Source organism: Nipponia nippon, unplaced genomic scaffold (assembly GCF_047370975.1).
Source record: "Nipponia nippon isolate SJK-2023a ecotype South Korea unplaced genomic scaffold, ASM4737097v1 scaffold_3, whole genome shotgun sequence".
Lineage (NCBI taxonomy): Eukaryota > Metazoa > Chordata > Aves > Pelecaniformes > Threskiornithidae > Nipponia > Nipponia nippon.
In genome coordinates, this window is record NW_028262347.1 from 80,163,014 (window position 1) to 80,181,735 (window position 18,722).

The 18,722-nt window shown below is 42.2% G+C and overlaps 1 protein-coding gene across 3 annotated transcripts in view; it reads right to left on the reverse strand.

The window, feature by feature from the left end:
- Nucleotides 1-17,999, reverse strand: part of LRP6 (LDL receptor related protein 6) — a 128,679-nt gene extending 110,680 nt beyond the window's left edge. For all 3 annotated transcript variants that reach the window (XM_087766679.1, XM_087766680.1, XM_087766678.1), the window contains exons 1-2: nucleotides 17,632-17,999; nucleotides 2,889-3,282 (exon numbers count right to left, since the gene is read on the reverse strand). In XM_087766679.1, the coding sequence (XP_087622805.1) occupies nucleotides 2,889-3,282; nucleotides 17,632-17,686 (449 nt within the window). In that variant the 5' untranslated portion in view covers nucleotides 17,687-17,999. The remainder of the gene's footprint in view (nucleotides 1-2,888; nucleotides 3,283-17,631) is intronic.
- Nucleotides 18,000-18,722: the final 723 nt, after the last annotated feature.

Genomic DNA, 18,722 nt, shown 5'->3' on the forward strand with positions numbered 1-18,722 from the left:
ATATAGCCTCACACACAATTAACAGATGGTTTTGGCAGCGGTAGCAAAGGCTACCCAAACCAGTTATTCTTAAATTGCCACTACTGTTGCTGTAACATGCTCTGAAAGAGTCCAATCATATTCCTCCAATCTATCACAACAGCACTGAGTAGTGACCTTCTGAGAATGACCGTTGAGTATCCTACAACAGACAGGTTGCTAAGAAGACCAGAGTGTTGGTGAAACATTTAATTTTTTTCTACATGGGACACTGCCATGTAGTAGAAAATGCATTATTCATGACTACATACTTGTGCTAGCTTATATTCTTCTTAACATTTCATTTCAAAGTAGGCATTCTCATGTTTTCCGTAAGATAGATACATGTAATAAATATACCTGTACACACAAGCACAGAACAGACAAGTAGTTTGGTATTTGAATCAACTTGATCGTGAAATACTTGATGTATCCTACTTTAGATCAACCACATTTGACAAATAAACTTTAATGAAAAATTGAACTTGTGGGTAATGATGACCTTAGTGTAAATTCTGCTGCTAAATCATTACTTTCAATGAATTGCAGGAGTTTATAAAACTGTATCTGGAATAACCATCAACTCAGCATAACAGGAGACGGATTAGACTGATGGAAAATGACAGGGGTTTTGCTTTTCCAAGTTCCAGATTTTATTAACTGTTCTTAGATCCTTTTATGGCTTATTCCTACCACTGTCTGCCAGGCAACAGTGTGAAACCAAGAGACATTTACAGAGCTAAAAAAATGTAAATATTAGTGAAAGAAGCATGCATACAAGAACAGTTTGGGGATTTTCTTTTTTATTATTTTATTTATATGCCTGTGCTGATGCCACCCTTCCACCTATGTTTCAAGCTTTGGAGGAAGGTCTGAAACGTAACCAGATTTATTAAAAGCTGAGCGGTTTTCTGTCATAAAAGTGTGTAAGAGAATTGCAATTTTTGCAACTGCAATATGGTAAGACAGACAGTGGATATATTACTGTGTTACCTTCCTAAAACATACCCTTTGTATAACAACTTAGAAAGTGATGTCTACAAAGATTTAGAAGAAAAAAAAATATTTGGTCCTTCAATTACAGTTGTTGGAGGGTTTTTTTTGTTTTGGTTGTGGATTTTTGTTTAGTTTAGGGAAGAGGGGGTTGATGTTTGGGTTTTTTGTTTGAGTTGTTTTGTTTTGTTTTAAATCTAGGCATATTGAAGTGTTTACCCCTACTGCTTTAACAGATCATCAGTATGGAAAAAGTTATGAGTTCACTTTACCTTTGATCTATTTCATTTTTCTTCTTGTAGTTTCCTCTTTGTGTAAAGTATTATGAAAGAGTGCAAAAGTACCCAATCATCTAGTTTTGATCACTGAGCATATTACTGTGCATATTCAGAAAATACAAATACGCTTCCAAAAAAGCCCAACTGGCTTGTCAACAGTGCGTCATTCCTAACTAATGAGAATGTCTCTCTGGCTACAAGCCAAATCAAAACCACTTTGATTGTGTTTTTCCTCCCTTTTCTCTCTCAATTTTGGGATGGTGGGTGGAAGGGTCATAAGTGTTACATCTTTTCTTGCGTTCTTAAATGGTTTTAGAATCTAATAAAATAAAACTAATGCTATGATTGGCACCAATTTATAAGTTGTAAAGAGATAGGAAAAGCATAAATCCATACTTTTTATATTTCCAAAGCTGGAAATATAGGTAATGCAAAAGAAACATCTTTCCTCTTTATATATTGTCAAAGGCCTATTGAAACTGTGGAAGAAAATATTCAAGATATGGTATTTCAATGAAGTTCAGGAAAGAAGCCATGTTTTACAGAGAGACTTTCTTCTTTCAGAGGAAAAGACCCAAACACGCAAGTTCAACAAATTATAATGTAAAGAAGCTGCAAACAGCTAAAACAGCCCTCATCTTTCCAAAGAAACAATGGATCGATTTCTACTCCCAAAAAGTTGACTGAAAAAAAAAATATGTGAAATGGCAGTACAATAGATTAATTTTCTCGCTTGTTCAGGAAAAAAAAAAGATAGTATAAATATGATCCATACTACAGAGAAAAAAAACTATCAAAAGATTACACTGCATCAAGGATATTCCATTAGTCTTTCACTTCAGGAGAACAGTCTCTTTATCACAGATGACCACCTACAGGGTAACCTCAAGCTAGCCTTTTACATAACATCACCAAAGACACCACTGAATTTAGCATTTCTGGCAAGCACAGCTTTGTCCCAAGAACAGAACAAAAAGATTATACTGTAAGTCACATCCAGGGACTGAAGTGAGAGCTGAGAATAATTAAACCTGCTCGAGAATGGGCTAAGCCAAATCACAGGACTTTTTAAAACAAAAGTTCCCTGAAGGTGGGGAGAGGAAGCCTTCTGTAAATCTTCTGGTTAAGTGCTAAAACATGTCTCAAATTGTTATTAATAGTGTATTGATTTCTCTCATTTCTTCTGCTGTTTCAATAAAGCGTAAATATCAACAATGAACAAAGCACCAAAAAACTCTGCTACTTGACACTGCAGAGGCAAAGCCCATCCACAGGCAGCTGATGGCCTTTCAAGCAGATTATATCAGATTTTACATTAGAACTTCTCCAGTTCCGTTCATCATCTACACTACTGCCAAAATAAGTTTCTAGTACTTTTTAAAATGTCTGATGACTCCCAATTGTTCACAAACCAATATGAATACAATTTCAGAAGCGCAAATTGTTTTCAAATCACACTGATAGAAAGAGAAGCAAATAATGCAAAATTACTTAGGACAACTTCGATAACAGTACCATCGCTTATTTAACGTCACTCAACAAACAAGAAGTAGCAGTAATTTTAATATTTGTAATTATTTTGTTTTAACAAAGACTTACCCTCTTGCAGGATCTAAGGCAATTGCTCTGGGTTGATCCAATTCTTGCCAAAACAAAACTTTTCTCAGTGATCCGTCTAAATTAGAAACTTCAATTCTATTTGTTTCAGAATCTGTCCAGTATAATTTCTCTCCCAGCCAGTCACATGCCAGCCCATCAGGTGACAGAAGTCCAGAAATGACCACATTTTGTACACTCCCAGATTTATTGAATTCTGTTCGTTTAATGGCTTCTTCACTTACATCACTCCAGTATATCAACCCCTTTACAAACACGAAGTCCACTGCTGCTGCGTCCTCTAAGCCACCCACAATCACCGTGGCGTTCTCCTTCCCGTTTGCAGCATCCACCAGTCGCAGATCACGTCGGTTCGCATACAGCAACAGTGGGGCAGCTTTAAATAAGAGAAATAAAGGGGAGGGGGGGACAGACAGATGCATTAACACCACTCACATTAAGTATAACTTGCACTATGATGGTGCATCAGGCCATAACTACTAATTTAAGAATTTTTTAAAAAATAAAAAAAACGGTGGGGGGACATTTTGAAGTTTGACTATAAAGCACCGACTCAAAGCCTTTCAGCAGTGCTACAACTCAAGATGGGAACTTCGTAATGGGCAGCTCATTATTCTGGGCTGTGCATTATTAAAATAAGATTAAAGAAAAAGGAAGAGAACAAAGAAAAAGGAGGTTTGAAGTGTCCAAATGACACTGTTCTGTAGAGAAGGATGCTTAAATAAGAGTCTGAAAGACAAGGGTAAAGCAGTTTTCTATGCACTCAGTGCTGGCCCACCTGAGCAAAGATTCTTTTTTTTCATTAGAATTTAGTAATATGCACCCCACTTCTATAAAAGCATAATTCATGTCAAGCTATCAAAGGCACCTGTGTGTTGATACTCTCCAAAATTATATATCTCAGACATTTTACATATCATACATACAAATACAAAATTCATTGCACAGCATGAGATGAATGTTGTTTTAGAGTGTTGACACTGGTATGAGGAGGTAGGGAGAAAAATAAATGTACAGGAATGGACAACACTGAGCTCTTTCAAACTCAGCTCTACCACTCCTGTTTAATTGTTTAACACAAAGCCTTTATTTTATATGCTTTATTTGCTTACTCTATCAGTTTGCATGGTCTGTGTATTTTTCATACACAACACCCAAGATGACTAATGATAAGTAGTTTCTTAAATGTAATATGCCTGTTTAATTGTCGTTACCCATAAGCTATATATAATAACATGAAAATTCCAGCCTCATTCCTACTTCACCAAAAGGTTAAGAAAAATACTACAATTGTATAAAGCAGACAATCACATCCTTTTAAACCCACTGTCAGAAAACATTTCTAGCTTTCCCTGTGTTTCGTCAGGCACTGTAGCAACAGAGCTGTACAGCAGCATTTAGATACATACTATGATTGGCATACTAAATGCTCCTCTACCTGTCACCACACAAATATAACAAAAATCTTGCGGATTTATTCATCAGCACAGGTGGGCACTTTAAACTTCTAGCGGGATACATGTCCTAACCGAAAGGCTTACATTTATAGAACCAAAGATGTGCATGGTTGAATAATGTGAAAGGCTACACTGCCAGAAAAGATACAGTTCCTTATACGAGAAACTCACACTGAAATTAGAAATAGTAACACATGCTTCAGAAAATTCAAAAGCTAGTTTCCAAGATCAGGCTACTTCCCTCATTATCACAAAACTATCAAAGACACTGCCACATGTGTATGGAGAGAAGCTGAAGGAACTAAGAAGTTCCTTAATCTACCTCCAAAAAACAAGTTCTGCTATGTATGTTTGGAAGCTTTTTACTTTCTTCCTTTTTTTTTTTAAAACAAAACAAAACAACAAACCTAAATTGTTTAGGCTGTCATCCTAGTTTTCAAAACACTGAATATAAATTGATTTATGACAATCTTTAGATAGAAAGTTACCAAATGGGGGAGGAGAGAAGCTTTGTTTTTTTTAATAATGCTAAACTTGTATTCCCCCCCTCCAGAAAGCAAGTTTTTATTGTGCAGCAAAACATTCAGTTTAGAGATCATATTTCCATGGAGAAGGGGTAGACTTCTTTAAATTAGAAAGCAGAATCTTTATATTAAGTAGGTTTATTACCTTGCTTTGCTATCTCCTTCCCTTCCTTGCCTAACTTCCCACCCCTAAAGATTTGAAATTAATTACAGTACAGTTTCTTGAAGTGCGGGTTGTTTATGACGACTGCATTTTTCAGAAAAAAGTATTCAATAAACTGAAAGTGGTAAAAAAATAGATATGCAATAAAACCCTCTACTTTTTAAAGCCTGCATACAATTGTAACCTGAAAAATCTAGTTAATAGCCAGCTCAATGTCATCTAGTGCACCACAGGAAAGTGTGCGGCCAACTGGCAGAGCTCTCTCTAATAAGATGGCATGCCCAGTATTTGAAAAAAGGTAAATCCACGCACAAATAAGTACAGGTTCCATTATTACGTGCAACACGGAGCAAGAGTACCCGTGCACACAGCATGCACTGAATTGGAACACCAGGCATGTCAAGTGTAATCACGGAGGCCTGAAGGCACTGCTGAGCCTAACACAACTGCATTGCATAGGTTATTCCTCCTTGCTGGAGCTCAGATCTGGCTGAGGAAGGACTGGAGAAAATGTCCTTTTCATGGATGATACAAGTTATTTGAATGATGGCTCAGAAGAAACACAGCTATGCTTAGGATGTGTAGTTTCATGCAGATTGATTCAAAGCCGCAACTTGTAACACATTCCGCAGGGCTGGCAGATGAGGATATTAAGCTTTCCAATTTGTTGCAACATTCAGGAATGAAGCATGCATCACCAAAATAATAAAAAACAGGTTTGTTCCTCCACCCCCTCCAGCCCTTCCCAGAAAACACGAAGGCTTCAATATCCAATAAAAACCAATTACTGAAGTTGGCAGCATTAGTACCTAGTACTTTGCCACTTAGTTGACTCAAACAGCAATGCTAAAAGGAAAATTGTGGCAGAAGATCCCATCTTACCCCATATAACTCAATTTTAAAGAAGCACAGGACACTGAAAAGATGGCTTTCTTGAACAATGCAGTTATGAACTATACTAATAGCCTAAGGGAAGAAGTCCAAAACTCCTTTGAAAGCTAGGCAACGGTTTCACAGTTTAAGTTATAATGGGGCAAAGATACACCTCAGATTATTTTTTTAAGTAGTCAAACCTGAAGCCTTCATATATGTTTCTATTTCCCTTTCTGTAGACATCATATAAATACATATTTTAACTGCAACAAACTATAATACATTGAAGAGAAGTACACATTTTTAAAAGTAAAAGAAGAAACACCCATCTTGGAAATCAACAACTGAAACAGTAGTGAATATTACCATGTCCTCTATCACCTGAGAGGTCTACACGCAGCTTATTCTTCTAATTAAAGTACCCAAATACAGAGTAAAACTTATGCTTAGTTATAAAATAAGCTTTTTTTGTATCTGCCAGCAGGAACAAAAATTTGCTTAAGAGAACACAAAGGTTACAAAAACTAAAGTTTAACACATTTGAACTGCAACAAAATTAATTTAAATCATAAAAACCTGCTGCCAACAGTGGGTCACTGAGCCTAACTGCTTCTTAACTCCAATATTCACATAACACCTTCCCCAGGCTTACCACATTTAATATTAAAATCCAGCCACTGCCTTTCTTGCCCTACCTTTACAACTAGAATTCTACATCAGCGTCCTTCTCCTAACCACCAAACTTCAATTCTTGTACCAAATATTTCTCTTGGCTACAGCTCTTGTCTCTCTCCCTAACATACTGGAAGTTGCTATTCCCCAAGATACTTAAGTCTAGTTTCCCTAACACTTGTTTACTTAAGTCTTGCTTTGTACATCTGATTTGTGAACATCTGATACAGGCTTAAAAATGCTGCAACCCACAGGATGCAAAGTGATGAACCAACATAAGAAGATCATTTCACCAGCTAAAAATGTTTTTCAATTTTTTTAATGTTTAAGTGGCTACTTTAAGCTGTCAGAATTTGTCCCACTTTTCTTTAACTAGTCCAGAGGCCTTTTCCACAAGTTCCCGCTTGCTCCCTTTCCACTTTCAATGGTCCATGACTCCTCTGGGTGCCACGAGGTCAGTGGGTACCTTCAACATGCTCATTCTCTTTCACTGATGTGGAATTTCGCCTGGTTAAAGCAATTAGCATCATCTCATTTCCCCCAAACCCTTTTTTCTCATTCCCAACCCCCAGCAATGCTGTTCTCCCCCCTCACTTAGTTAAGGGCCCCTCCCCAAGCTGATTCAAATCATTACATCAGCGAAAGGTTTGACTGGGTTAGCAAGTTGAATCGACTCAAGAAGTGGTCCAGCAAACTCCAAAACTAACATAAGGCAAGCAGCAGGGAGTTGGAAGGGGGAGCAGCTCTCCCCCCTTTCACTGGCAGCCTCCTAGATCTGCTCAAGATGCGACTGCAGCCACATCCTTTCTCCCCAGCTCCACTTTCAGTTGTCAGTTCCCAACCTCTCTTTTGCGTTGGCGCTAGCACTCGTCCACAGCGAGACAATGCAGGGAGCTAAACCAGCAGAAAACTTTTGGTTCCTGCCCCTCACGTGGGAGCAGAGGTAGCGCTGCAATAAGAACTTGAGACTTCGTCAGTCTTTAGAAAAATGTAAATGAATGCCATGTTTGTAGGGATTTAGTCTTGTCATGGACAGCTGACGAATAAAAGCCTGAGAGACTTGTATCAAGTCAGAAAAGAAGCAAGTTGCAAATTAAGATAAACTTATGCAAAAAGCAGGGACCCAGCCTCAATAAACTTATTCAGAGTTGGTTTATATTTCCAAACAACAATGGCACTTGGGTTCTGCACCAAGCCTCTACTGTTAGTTTTGCCGGCCTTTGGCCAGATAAGAGCTGTGGAGACCAAGACATCCTGCAAGACTAGCTGGTACAAAGGCAGAAAGTCATCCTTCAGCCTGCTGAATAATGGGGAAAAAAATTCTCTTACTAAAGAGCTAGACAGATGGAGGCAAGAGAATGAGAGGAGGGAAAAAACAGAGTACAGGGAAGGATAGAAATACCAGGTCCAGGCATAAAAAGTTAACAGACCTGGCAGAGTATAGCAAAAGCAGACATGGCTGAAGTACACCAAATACTCCAGCATATCACAGGCAAATAACTTTCTGAACGGCAGACGTCGCCCATCAAACCATTCTGTTGGCAACGGAGCCATAGAGCCAGCAGCTGATGATTTCTAGGTTATCACAGCATGTCTCTTCTCCAAGTCAGGTAGCACACTCACACTGATCCACTGTCTCAGCACGGAGAAAGTGAGTCGGCTCATCTTTCCGTAACATTGACTCTCCTACTCTGAAGCTCTTTCCATTGCACTCTCATGGGGATAAAACACACCACTTTGACTGGCAGTTGACATCTTCATAACTTAATATGCTGAATCTACCCAGCTGACAACAGCCTAGGATGAGCAGAGAGCTGTGCTCCCTGGTCAGGCATCTGCTTGCAGCTGCTTTGCCATATAACACTAACACCTTCTTCCATTACCCTGCAGCTTGTAAGAGGAAGCCACAAAGTGGGAAGAAAAAAAGGTGACCTGGTGGCAGCACAGGACACTTCCCTGGGCCAGCAGCAGACTCTGGAAAGCAGGAAGGCTCAAAGGGCTGTGTGACCAAGTAGCACCATGATTCATATTAACGTCTGCAGAACTCAACACTACACTTTCCATTTCCTCAGGTGTCCTCATAACCTTCCTTCAACACTCTCCCAGTGTCTCAAACAGTTGTCAGAATAACACACAGCGCTGCAGATGAAGTCATACCAGTTCCACGCACATTGGCAATACTTCCCTAGTTCTACTGGAAACACCCATGCTTAAATCGACACAATCTTTTTAATGAAAAAGTTAGTATGCACGTAGACTGCTGCAAAGCATCTCCTGTCTGCAAGGTATGTTTCTGACAGTTCTCCCGAGTACACACCTTTGCTCATGCGGAAAAAGAAATCTTGTTTTGCTATACTGCACCAATTAGAGTCCCACATCTGAATAGGGATGCTATTTTGCAATCCAAACTTGAAGCCATATGATGACAGATAAGGTGACCTGATCACACTGAAACAAAACACTACCCTTCACACCTTCTGGCGTCATAATTTCCTACAGAGCTTCTAACAGTAAGAAAACAAACCAAAAGCCTCTATCATATCCCTCATGAAGCTGTTGAAAGACTGTGTGTTGCTTAAGTCCTTCCACTGAATTAGAGGACCAAGACACAACATTGCGATGCTGTGACAGAGGCAGCCCATTTCCCAACATCTAGGAAGGCTAAAGGCTGCAAGATGCACCTTGCACACCCTGGCAAGCTGAGACGGGAATGCTCCAAAGTTTTTTGCTGCACTGGAGCAATCGCAGTTCATGAGCCGCTCCAGCCTGGAGAGCACCCGTGTTTGGGGGTGCCCATCCAGTCAAGAGTGGCCTGGGAGCATTTGCCCTCAATCACCACTTGCCTCCATAGCTGGAGGATCCTAGCTATACTGGCAGACACCGTGCGGGAATAGTCCCAGCCAAGGGGTTTCACCCAGATTGTTAATAGTTCCGTGCGGACCAAAAAAATCCACACCCTGAGCAGCAGCAGCACACTGGTTTACCTTCAAACTAACAAAGCTTTTTTCCACATTGACAAGAAGTTCATAGGCACTGAGCTACCCTTAAATGACTTTCAGCAATTTATCCGAGCTGGCATGTCTAGTATTTAAAAAATATTTCTTAGGTCCGCCAGTTTGTCTCATCAGGTGAAAAAGAAAACAGCTTTTTAATTTATTTATTCTGTTTTGTGGTTGGGTTTTTTTGTTTGTTTAGATTTTTGAAGCACTATCAGGAAATTGCTGTAAAGCATGAGCATAGAATTTAGCACAACAGACTCCAGCTGGAGGACAGAATGACCCATAAAACAGAAAAACTTGCCAGCACTGACAAGTATACCACAAAAGTAAGTGACAGCCCTCAGCTGGGACACAATAGTGGGACCAATCTGGGGCAGAGGGGGTGGGGGGAGCAGCAGCACTGTCTCAAAGGCTTATCACATTTCCATCCCCACTTCTCTGCAATTCTTCAACGAAGAACGTATCAGCTATCCAATGATTTCTTTGTGGCACACTTTCCAGACGGAGCTTGGCGAATGGCATCTTTGTCCATTGTAAACAAATATTGAGAATAAAATAAGCCATACCTCCAACTAGTAAAACAATTTAACAGATTTTGTTCCTCATGCAGGTAAAATACTTTCTTCAGACAAGACAGTATCAACAATTTTGCAAAAACATGAAGGATTCACACTGAACTAGAAAGTAATTTTATAAGAGAACTGAAAGAAAATACTCACAGTGCAAGTTTAAAACAACTTTCCATCAGCCAAAAGACAAAAAGTTCTCAAACCAAAATTACACTTTAAACAGTCAAATTCTTAAGACTATTAAGTTTACTACAGATGAATATAATAAATAGCAATTCCAGTTCAAATGAACAGCTAGGGACTGTTTTTAAACGATAAGGAAAGATGTGCACAAATGTCAAGAATTTTGAAAATTATTGCACATTTGATTTTTTTGGAAACACAGTTGGACCTGTGTGATTTATTTTATTTTTTAACTTTCAAAAATACTTACATCCCAGCACTATTAATGTCAAATCAACAGGCTTACATTAGATGTAGCAACACATGAAAAAAAAAAAAACAAAACAAACCAAACACAAATCACACACACATGCAGGGCCCCTTGAAAAAGGTGAACAATCTGGTCTTTTTCATATTGACTATGACTCATTTCTGGTAATCCAAAAGAAAAACAAACCCATAAACACAAAACCACTCAACTTGGAATTATTTTACTTATGAATTTTACCATTACCTACAGGGTAAAGGCTAACTGTTGAGCCTCAGTTAAGTTTCTGAGTTACTAGAACACCAGTGCATTTTCCAAATGGACATAGTAAGAGTCACAACAAGATTTACAAATTCCTACTCTTCTATTATTCTTAATATTCCTACTCTATTAATCCACATGTGGACAAGAGGATTCTGGGATTTCCAAAGTGCTAATATTTTAATGAACACTAATACTATTTGTACAAGCAAGAGTTTTATTCACTGCTTTGACAGAACAACAAAGGAAAAAACATCTGAAACACTATGACACCTGATGTTTCTGTTACCTTCCACATACTTTTAACTTCCAGAATTCAAGTAAACACATCGGCCACCTTCCGGAAGCCTAAACTCTTTGACAATGGACAAAGGAGAATGCTTATAGTTGAGGAGTTCTGGAGGCATAAACAGTTTAAAACAAACAAACAAACAAACAAAAACCCCAAACAAACAAAACCCCCCAAAACCCCAAAAACATACGAACTACATTTTTCCTCCAGGAACAGATCAGAGGGGTGTGGGGGAAGGCAGGGAAGAGTAAGAAGAAAAATATAAAGGAGAAAATTACATTTCAGTATCATAGAGAAGGAAAACAAACGATTTTTGGTTAAGCAAAATTATACAGCTAGTTGATTAAGATTTTCTGTCTCAAATATGATTACTTTTCAAATCTGACATCAAGAGCTCACACATGGCCCTCATAAACAGAATTAAAACTATAATCCGATTTCTGCCACATTGATTATATCACGAGGGAGTAATTCTATTTAGGTAATGTGATCCTGTAACAAGATACTAAAAAAAACCGTACGAATGTTGCCATTTTCCATGTCTGTTTATATTAAAAACATTTTCTTATTGTTCTCTCTGTATAAATAATGACGCTCAGAAAGCATTCCATCTTTTAAACTGACATGCTTCTTTCTCCAAATAGTTTATAACATTTTGCAAAGGAAACAAAGTATCACTAACTAAACCATCACTTCTTTTAACGTACACTTTGAATGGTAAGCTCTTAAAACTGTATTATAAATCAGATGGGAAAAGGTATTACAGTATTCTCGTTCTATCATAGGCTGGTAGGTTTGACTCCCTTTCAAAACTGGTAGGGGACTGTGCCAATTACATTGAAATAGAAAGGTCTGTAGCAAGATAGTCACCAGGAGACAAAAAATGCACCCTATTTTCATAACTGTCTCACAGCAGAATATCAGGAAAAGGAGAAACGACAAGCTCGTTTCTACTTGCAAACACCATCACTGTTCAGACCAAGTTCTGTCCATGTGGAGCATATATCAAGCCTGTTCACACTGTGAATCTCTTGCCATAAATATTTATAAACTACAAGAATATCTAGAGAGATAATGAAGGCTCTCTATGTCAGCTTGCCTGCCAAATACATAAATAGGAAAAAGTTACTTAATATTTAGGGTGTCAATACCCAGCATTTATGTACAATCCATTAGAGTTGCAATGCTTTCCTTCCAAGCCTTGGACAATTACCACCAAAGAACGACACAGCTTCTTTGTTGAGAGCGCTGCGCATTCGGTAACTCTGCAAGTGGTATACTCTGAAACTACACAAGTGAGGTATAAGTTGAAAAAATAAAAGTTGTTATTAGAGACTGTATTTCACTGAACAGCAATTACCCTCTAGAAGAGCCATCACTACAAAGCACTCGGCACAGAAGAAGCAGAAGTACTCACTGCATGCTCATCCTAAACCTCATGCCAACAGTCACCCTTGGTGAGCTGTAGTGTTTAGGTTCAAGGGCTCAACTTTTAAGCGAGCAATGCCAACTGCTTTATATGAACATGAACAGACCATCCCTGAAGTCTGCAAGGCAGCTGCATTCTCCCACGTCTTTCTAAGCAACTTATATCACTTACTGGTAGAAGTCCATCTGTGGGACATTCCTTACCAATGTAAATTCTGCTTCACCGGCGACAACTGCCTTCAAAGTACAAACAGCCCTCACATGCCATCAAAGAAGTGGGTGGCAGCAAAGAATTTCACCAGCCATGGGTAGTTTACTAACCAAATCCTTCTCAGGTGAGCTGGCTGAAGCATGAGGGCTCCCCAGCAGAACTGGGAGAGGAGTTGGGCACGCTCCCAGGCACGGCAGAGCCACCGGCTCAGCCAGAAGCAGGAGCATGCAACAAAGCTTTAGTAACAACTGCATTTCTGGTGCCACTCAACAGTAACACATACCCCTTCCTATAGTACAAGGAAGTGGACTCTTCTGAAGAAGCCACCAGCAAAGCAATCCAAGTATTTAGCATTTCATAGGAAATTAGTGACATTAAATATGCTGGGGACAAAGAATATAGTGTTTAAGTCTGCAGACTGACTGCCAGAGGAGATGAATGGCGAAAGACGAGACCTGTTTCTACCCCGCTCCCTCAGAAGGGAAAAAAAAAAAAAAAAAAAAAAAAAATCTTTGCTCTGCTTGATTTGAACTAAAAAGTAAATCCCATATTACGTGCACTGCAGCAGATATTTTTGAAGCTGGCATTTTTGAGATGCGACATCATCATAAAGGTGGATTACAGATGTCCAAAGGAATCAGATTTCTCCAGCTACCAAAGACAGAGAGTTTAAAAGGTTCCTATGCTCCAGAACTTCACCTATCTTCCTGAAAAAAAACCCCTCTACCCATTCTACATCTTCTAGTCAAATTCCTTACCTAGAACTCAGGTAATGGAGATGTAATCAATTCACTAGGGAAAAAGGAAACATGAAGATGGTTAACGCCCCTCTAACCAGTACTGGTGTGAAACATGAACAAAGCTTTCAGCTTTTCATCCGAGTATCTTCATATAAATCTTTATAAAAATCTTTATAAAAACAAGAAGCCCACCACCTGCATACACCTCTGACCACATATACACAGCTTCACCCATATACCCAGAACTTCCCCATATCTTCAGTACACCTTGCCAAAAATGCTACTTCCCCTTATCTCCAAGATACAGCAAAAAATTCCATCAAACTTGCTAAGTTCTAATTTTTCAGTTTTAAAGAAAAGCTAAAGCAATCTGATGATAAGTGTACTATATCACAGAGATGCAACTGCAAAAACTATTAAAGTAACAGTGGATTTTGTAACACCTTAGATCACACTAATTTTAGACTGTTCTATGGAGAGATGAAAGAGGAAAATGCATTGGAAATCACAGCAGACAAAGGCACACTGATTTCTGAGGAATCATACAATGAAAAAACATGACTAGAATACAGTCGATTCAAGCTTAGGTGAAGAAATAGACCATGATGATTACAAAAAAAAAAAAAAAAAGGTATTTCAAAGTCTCACTGTCAAAACTTAAGTATTGTACAGTCCTAGGTGAAGAGACCCTTTGCCCGAAGGCAAAAACATAGCTCCAGCTGGACATGCCACACTTCATCTCCAACCTGAGTAATTCAGAAGTAAAAAGCCTATTCCTTGTCCACTTCTCTGACTTCTAATAGAAAAATACATGCAAACACCTCCAGTCACAACTTAGCAAGTCTTGAGTATTAAGCTGTTCTAACCTACGCGCAAACAAGTCTATCTAAAAAGATACCAAAAAAGCAAAGATGATTTGTTTATCAAAAGCAAGTAATAGATTAAAAACAATTAAAACAGTAACAATATTAAACCAGTAACAACAAATTAAAACAAACCCTATTCTGAATGCATAAGAGGGAAGCAGTAGTTTTAAAATGCCTGTTACCAAACAGGCATTTTTATGTCTTCACTAACTGACCTTAAGCACAGAGGCCTGCAACATTCAGTATGTCTGCATGAACATCATTTATAAGATTCCTATTCAAACAAGAGCTTTATGCACTGGCTGCATGATCAGGGTTTTAAACCTAAACAAAAAAGCAATTGCATGCTGACTGGAGAGTTATTTCTGGAAGACAAGTAAGCCATGAATGCTTGCGGAGGAAGAACTCTCTCTTTATCACTTATTAAAAAGTTGAAACCTGAGTTTCACGCTTATCTGTAGCTCCCCGACAGATGTGATGCCACTGCTATTCCCTCTTTGCAACTGTCAATTACCTAACAAGACCCTGATTGGGTTTTTTTTCAGCTGTCATGAAGAATACAGCAAAGCTGCAATGAAGCAACTCTAACTCGCTCCTCCATACGTACCCTCAGGGAGCGGCTTCAAGAAGCACTGCTGATGGTCAGAGAGGAGGAAGCCTAATCCCCCAAATCAAACCAGGGGCTGAGAGAGAACAACAGAGACTGGACTGTGACAAGGGTCAAGAGGTTCCAGGAAAGTGACTCCCTCTTCCATCAGCCAGAATATGAAAAAAAAAAACCAACAAACAAAAGCAACCCAAAAAACCAACCCCAAACCAGAGAACCTCCACAGCAAGCTGTCATGACAGTAACCTTCTGCCTCTTAGAAATCCAAATACCTGCCCTGAAAATGTCAGTAGGATCTGACTTATCGCAGTCCTTGGATGACTTTGAAAGACAGGTGCCTTGCCTTGTGCATCCATTTCTGGCCTGGTACTTCTTCAAGTCCTTATTAGTTTACAGGGCACTGCGCTTCCAGGTTACCAATTTTATTCCTTTCCAGATTGGTAAATGAGTCTACCATAGTTTCCTCAGACTAACGATCACAGTTCAGTTGTTGTAAACCTCTGACCATTTGCTTTTTTTAAGTCAACGAGAACAGGGAGGCTAGTTCTGTAAGCTGAGAGGATGCTGCAGTCCACGAATACACACTATTACATTTTCTGAGCTTCAGTCTCCAGCCCTGTCAGCTTGGCATCCTTCACAGCACTGAATTCACAAACCAAATAGTGAACTTCATAACTTCACCTCTACTTTCATGTATATACTTATTCATACTCATGCTGGCGCTGCCTCTGCCTCATTAAGGAACTGCTGACACCTCTTCTGAACTCAACACATCTTATTCAAACCAATTCTACTTGCATAGATGTTGTTTATTAGGGAGGACGCGTGCATTAAAATTTGATTTTTGTTTCTTCAGAGTTCAGCTGTTCCTGCTGTTTATCTCTACCTAAGGTAACAATTAGCCAGTAGGAAAATTACTGTTGTGTCACAAACAGAAGATTACAACTTCAGGTAGGTGATCAAACAGCAGGACACCATGAACACAGAAGAAAAAATGCTGTTCGGATACAAATGTCCTTGGCAATAGACAAAGATGAGAAAAGAAATGACAGTCCAGATGGTTTATAAACTGAATGTTTCTTTCAAAGTGTCTTATCAAGCATCATCAAGTATACAAAAATTTGCAAAAGGATGTCACTATTTCGAGATTTGAAGAAATTACAGTGACAATATTATGTGACGTTACATATGACAGCAATTTCCGTGCTGTCATTTGAACTAGGTTGAACAGCAAGTTAGAGCCAAATGAATGGTTTCTTAAGAACAGGTATGATCGTTGCTTAACAAAATGAACTAATCAGGAAACAGTTTCTCTCTATACTCCAGACCCAACTTAACTTTTGAAAATTGGGGTTTAACTGCCACAATAGGAGTACAAAATGTTACACAGTCCACTTAAATAAGTATATTTGTATCTTTGCAAACAGGATACAATATGGCAAACAGATGCATAGGGGAAAAAAAAAAAAAAGGGTATGGAGGAGAGGAAAATTTTTGTTTTCCAGAGTACTGAGCAACTGGAGACTGTGCAGTTACTTCAACCTAAACCACCTCTACTCTAGCTTTCATCAAAACACACTAGCGTTGATGAATTTTCTAAATTGAAGTGTGGTTGATTAACTGTTAGCAATTAACCTCTTCACCCATCTAGTATGAAAAAATACCAGTGAATGGCGAAATGATGGATGCAAACACCACAGGTGATTTCTTCCCAGAAAGACTGAACACAGAGAAATAGTTATTGTAGTTGAGTTTACAGCATTAAAAACAATAATAAAAAAAAATCCTCGATTTTCTTACCAATGGTGGTCTATAAGACAAGAAATTTTGTTGCAGAGAGGAAGCGGAATAAAAATTCTCAGCCACTTTAAGCGACACCCCCTTGTAAGGCACTCGACTGCTGATTTAAAGCTGTATGAACATCCGTGGCAGTTCAGCAGTGAAACACAAACTTCTCCCAAGTCCCAGCGCAGAGCCAGCACAGCTGAAAGGAGCATTCATTCCTCCTCTCGCCAACTCCGCACGCTCACTTCGCTGCGAGGAGGCTTTTGCTGAAAACACCAGTTCCCGGGCACTTTCCACACCCCGCACCCGCCCCCCCCCGCTGAATACGTGAGGCTCCGCGCTCCCCGCCGCACCCGGCAGGATAAAACCCCACTCTCGGGGCGAAGGGGGGGAAACGAGAGGAGCCTGGCGATGGTAACAGCGGTATCAGCCTGACACTGCCGCGGCCGAGCTGCTGGCCCGAGCGCTGCCTGCCGCCCCCGGCCGGCTGCGGGGTGCGGAGAGAGATGGGGGGGGGGGGGGGGGCGCGCTGATTTTGGGGGCTTGGTTTTGTTTGGTTTGTTTTTTTTTAAAAAACAAACTTGAAAACAACAATGGGGCGGCGAGAGAAGCAGCCGGTGGCCGCTGGCAGGGCGGGCTGCTCCCAAGCGCAGCTCGGGGCGGCGGGGAAGTTGTTGGGGAGCCGGGGAGGCCGTGGCGGCGGCGGGGCGAGAGCGCTGCCCCCGCGGCGGGCCCCGCGCCCCGCCGGCAGCCAGGCCTCTCCCCTCCCGCACGCCCAAACATGGCCCCTCGCCACCAACCCTCCAACTTTTCCCCCTGCCCCCCGCCGCCGCCGCCGCCCCGCTCACCTCTCATCAGGGAACAAAAACTGCAGGCAAGTAGGCTGCGCAGGACGGCCCCCATCTTCCTTCCCTCCTCGCTCTCACCGGCGGGGAGGCGGCGGCGAGGAGCAGCACCTCCGCTGCCAGTTCATGCTTCCAGGCGGGCGGGGGAGGTGGCGGGGGAGGGTGGGGGGAAGGCGGGGAAGGGCGGCCGCGGAGATTCCCCCCTCGCCGGTCCCTAGCAGGCCACTTGCCCCGCCGCGCCACCGCGGGAGCGGGCGCTGCCCTCCATGCCGGCCGCCGCCTCACCGCAGCCGTTCCCCCATCCACCCCTCCTTCGCTCGCTCGCTCGCTCGCCCGGCCTCCGCCTCCGCCGGGCGCGCACAGGCGCAGGGATACAGTCGCCCTCCTCCTCCTCCTCCTCCTCCTCCTCCTCCTCCTCCCCCGGCCCGGCCTCGCCTCCGCCTCCCCGCGCCGCGCCCGGACAGCTCCCCGCTCCCGGCTCCCGGAGCAGCGCCCGCCCCCCCGGCACCGCTCCCGTCAGGGAGGGAGGGAGGGAGGGAGCGGGCGGGCGGAGGGGCGGGGGCGGCCGCGCGCGCAGCCGCTCGCACACGGGCGGGCTCACACACACGCCCGGCCGCCCCGCGGCTGACAAAAGCCCGGCGGCGTTCGTGGCGGGGCCGGGCCGCGCCGCTGGCTGGGGAGAGGGTGGGCGGGGTGGCGGCGGCCCCCCGAGGTGCCCGCCTGCGGGCAGGGTGAGGGGAGGCGGCGGGGGGCGGCCGCCGCTGTCGCATTCCAGCGGGACTACTTGCCGTCCTTCACCCCCTCCGCCGCTGCGATGCGGCCCGCGGAGTAAAACCGGACCGGGAGGGACGGGACTACTTTCTGCCACCGAGCAGAAGCGGCGGCGGCAGCGGCACAAAGGCGGCGGGCGCTCCTCCGCCAGGTGAAGGCGGCTGGGGCTCGGCCGGGCAGCGCGGGGCCCTGCGGGGCCACCGGCTCCTTCCCCCTGCCCCCAGCGCTGCCCGCCGGCCCGCCCGCTCTCCGGAGGGGCGCGCTGGCACCTCCGAGGCGAAGGGGGCCGGGCCGGGCCGGGCCGCGGCGGCCCCTCAGCCCTT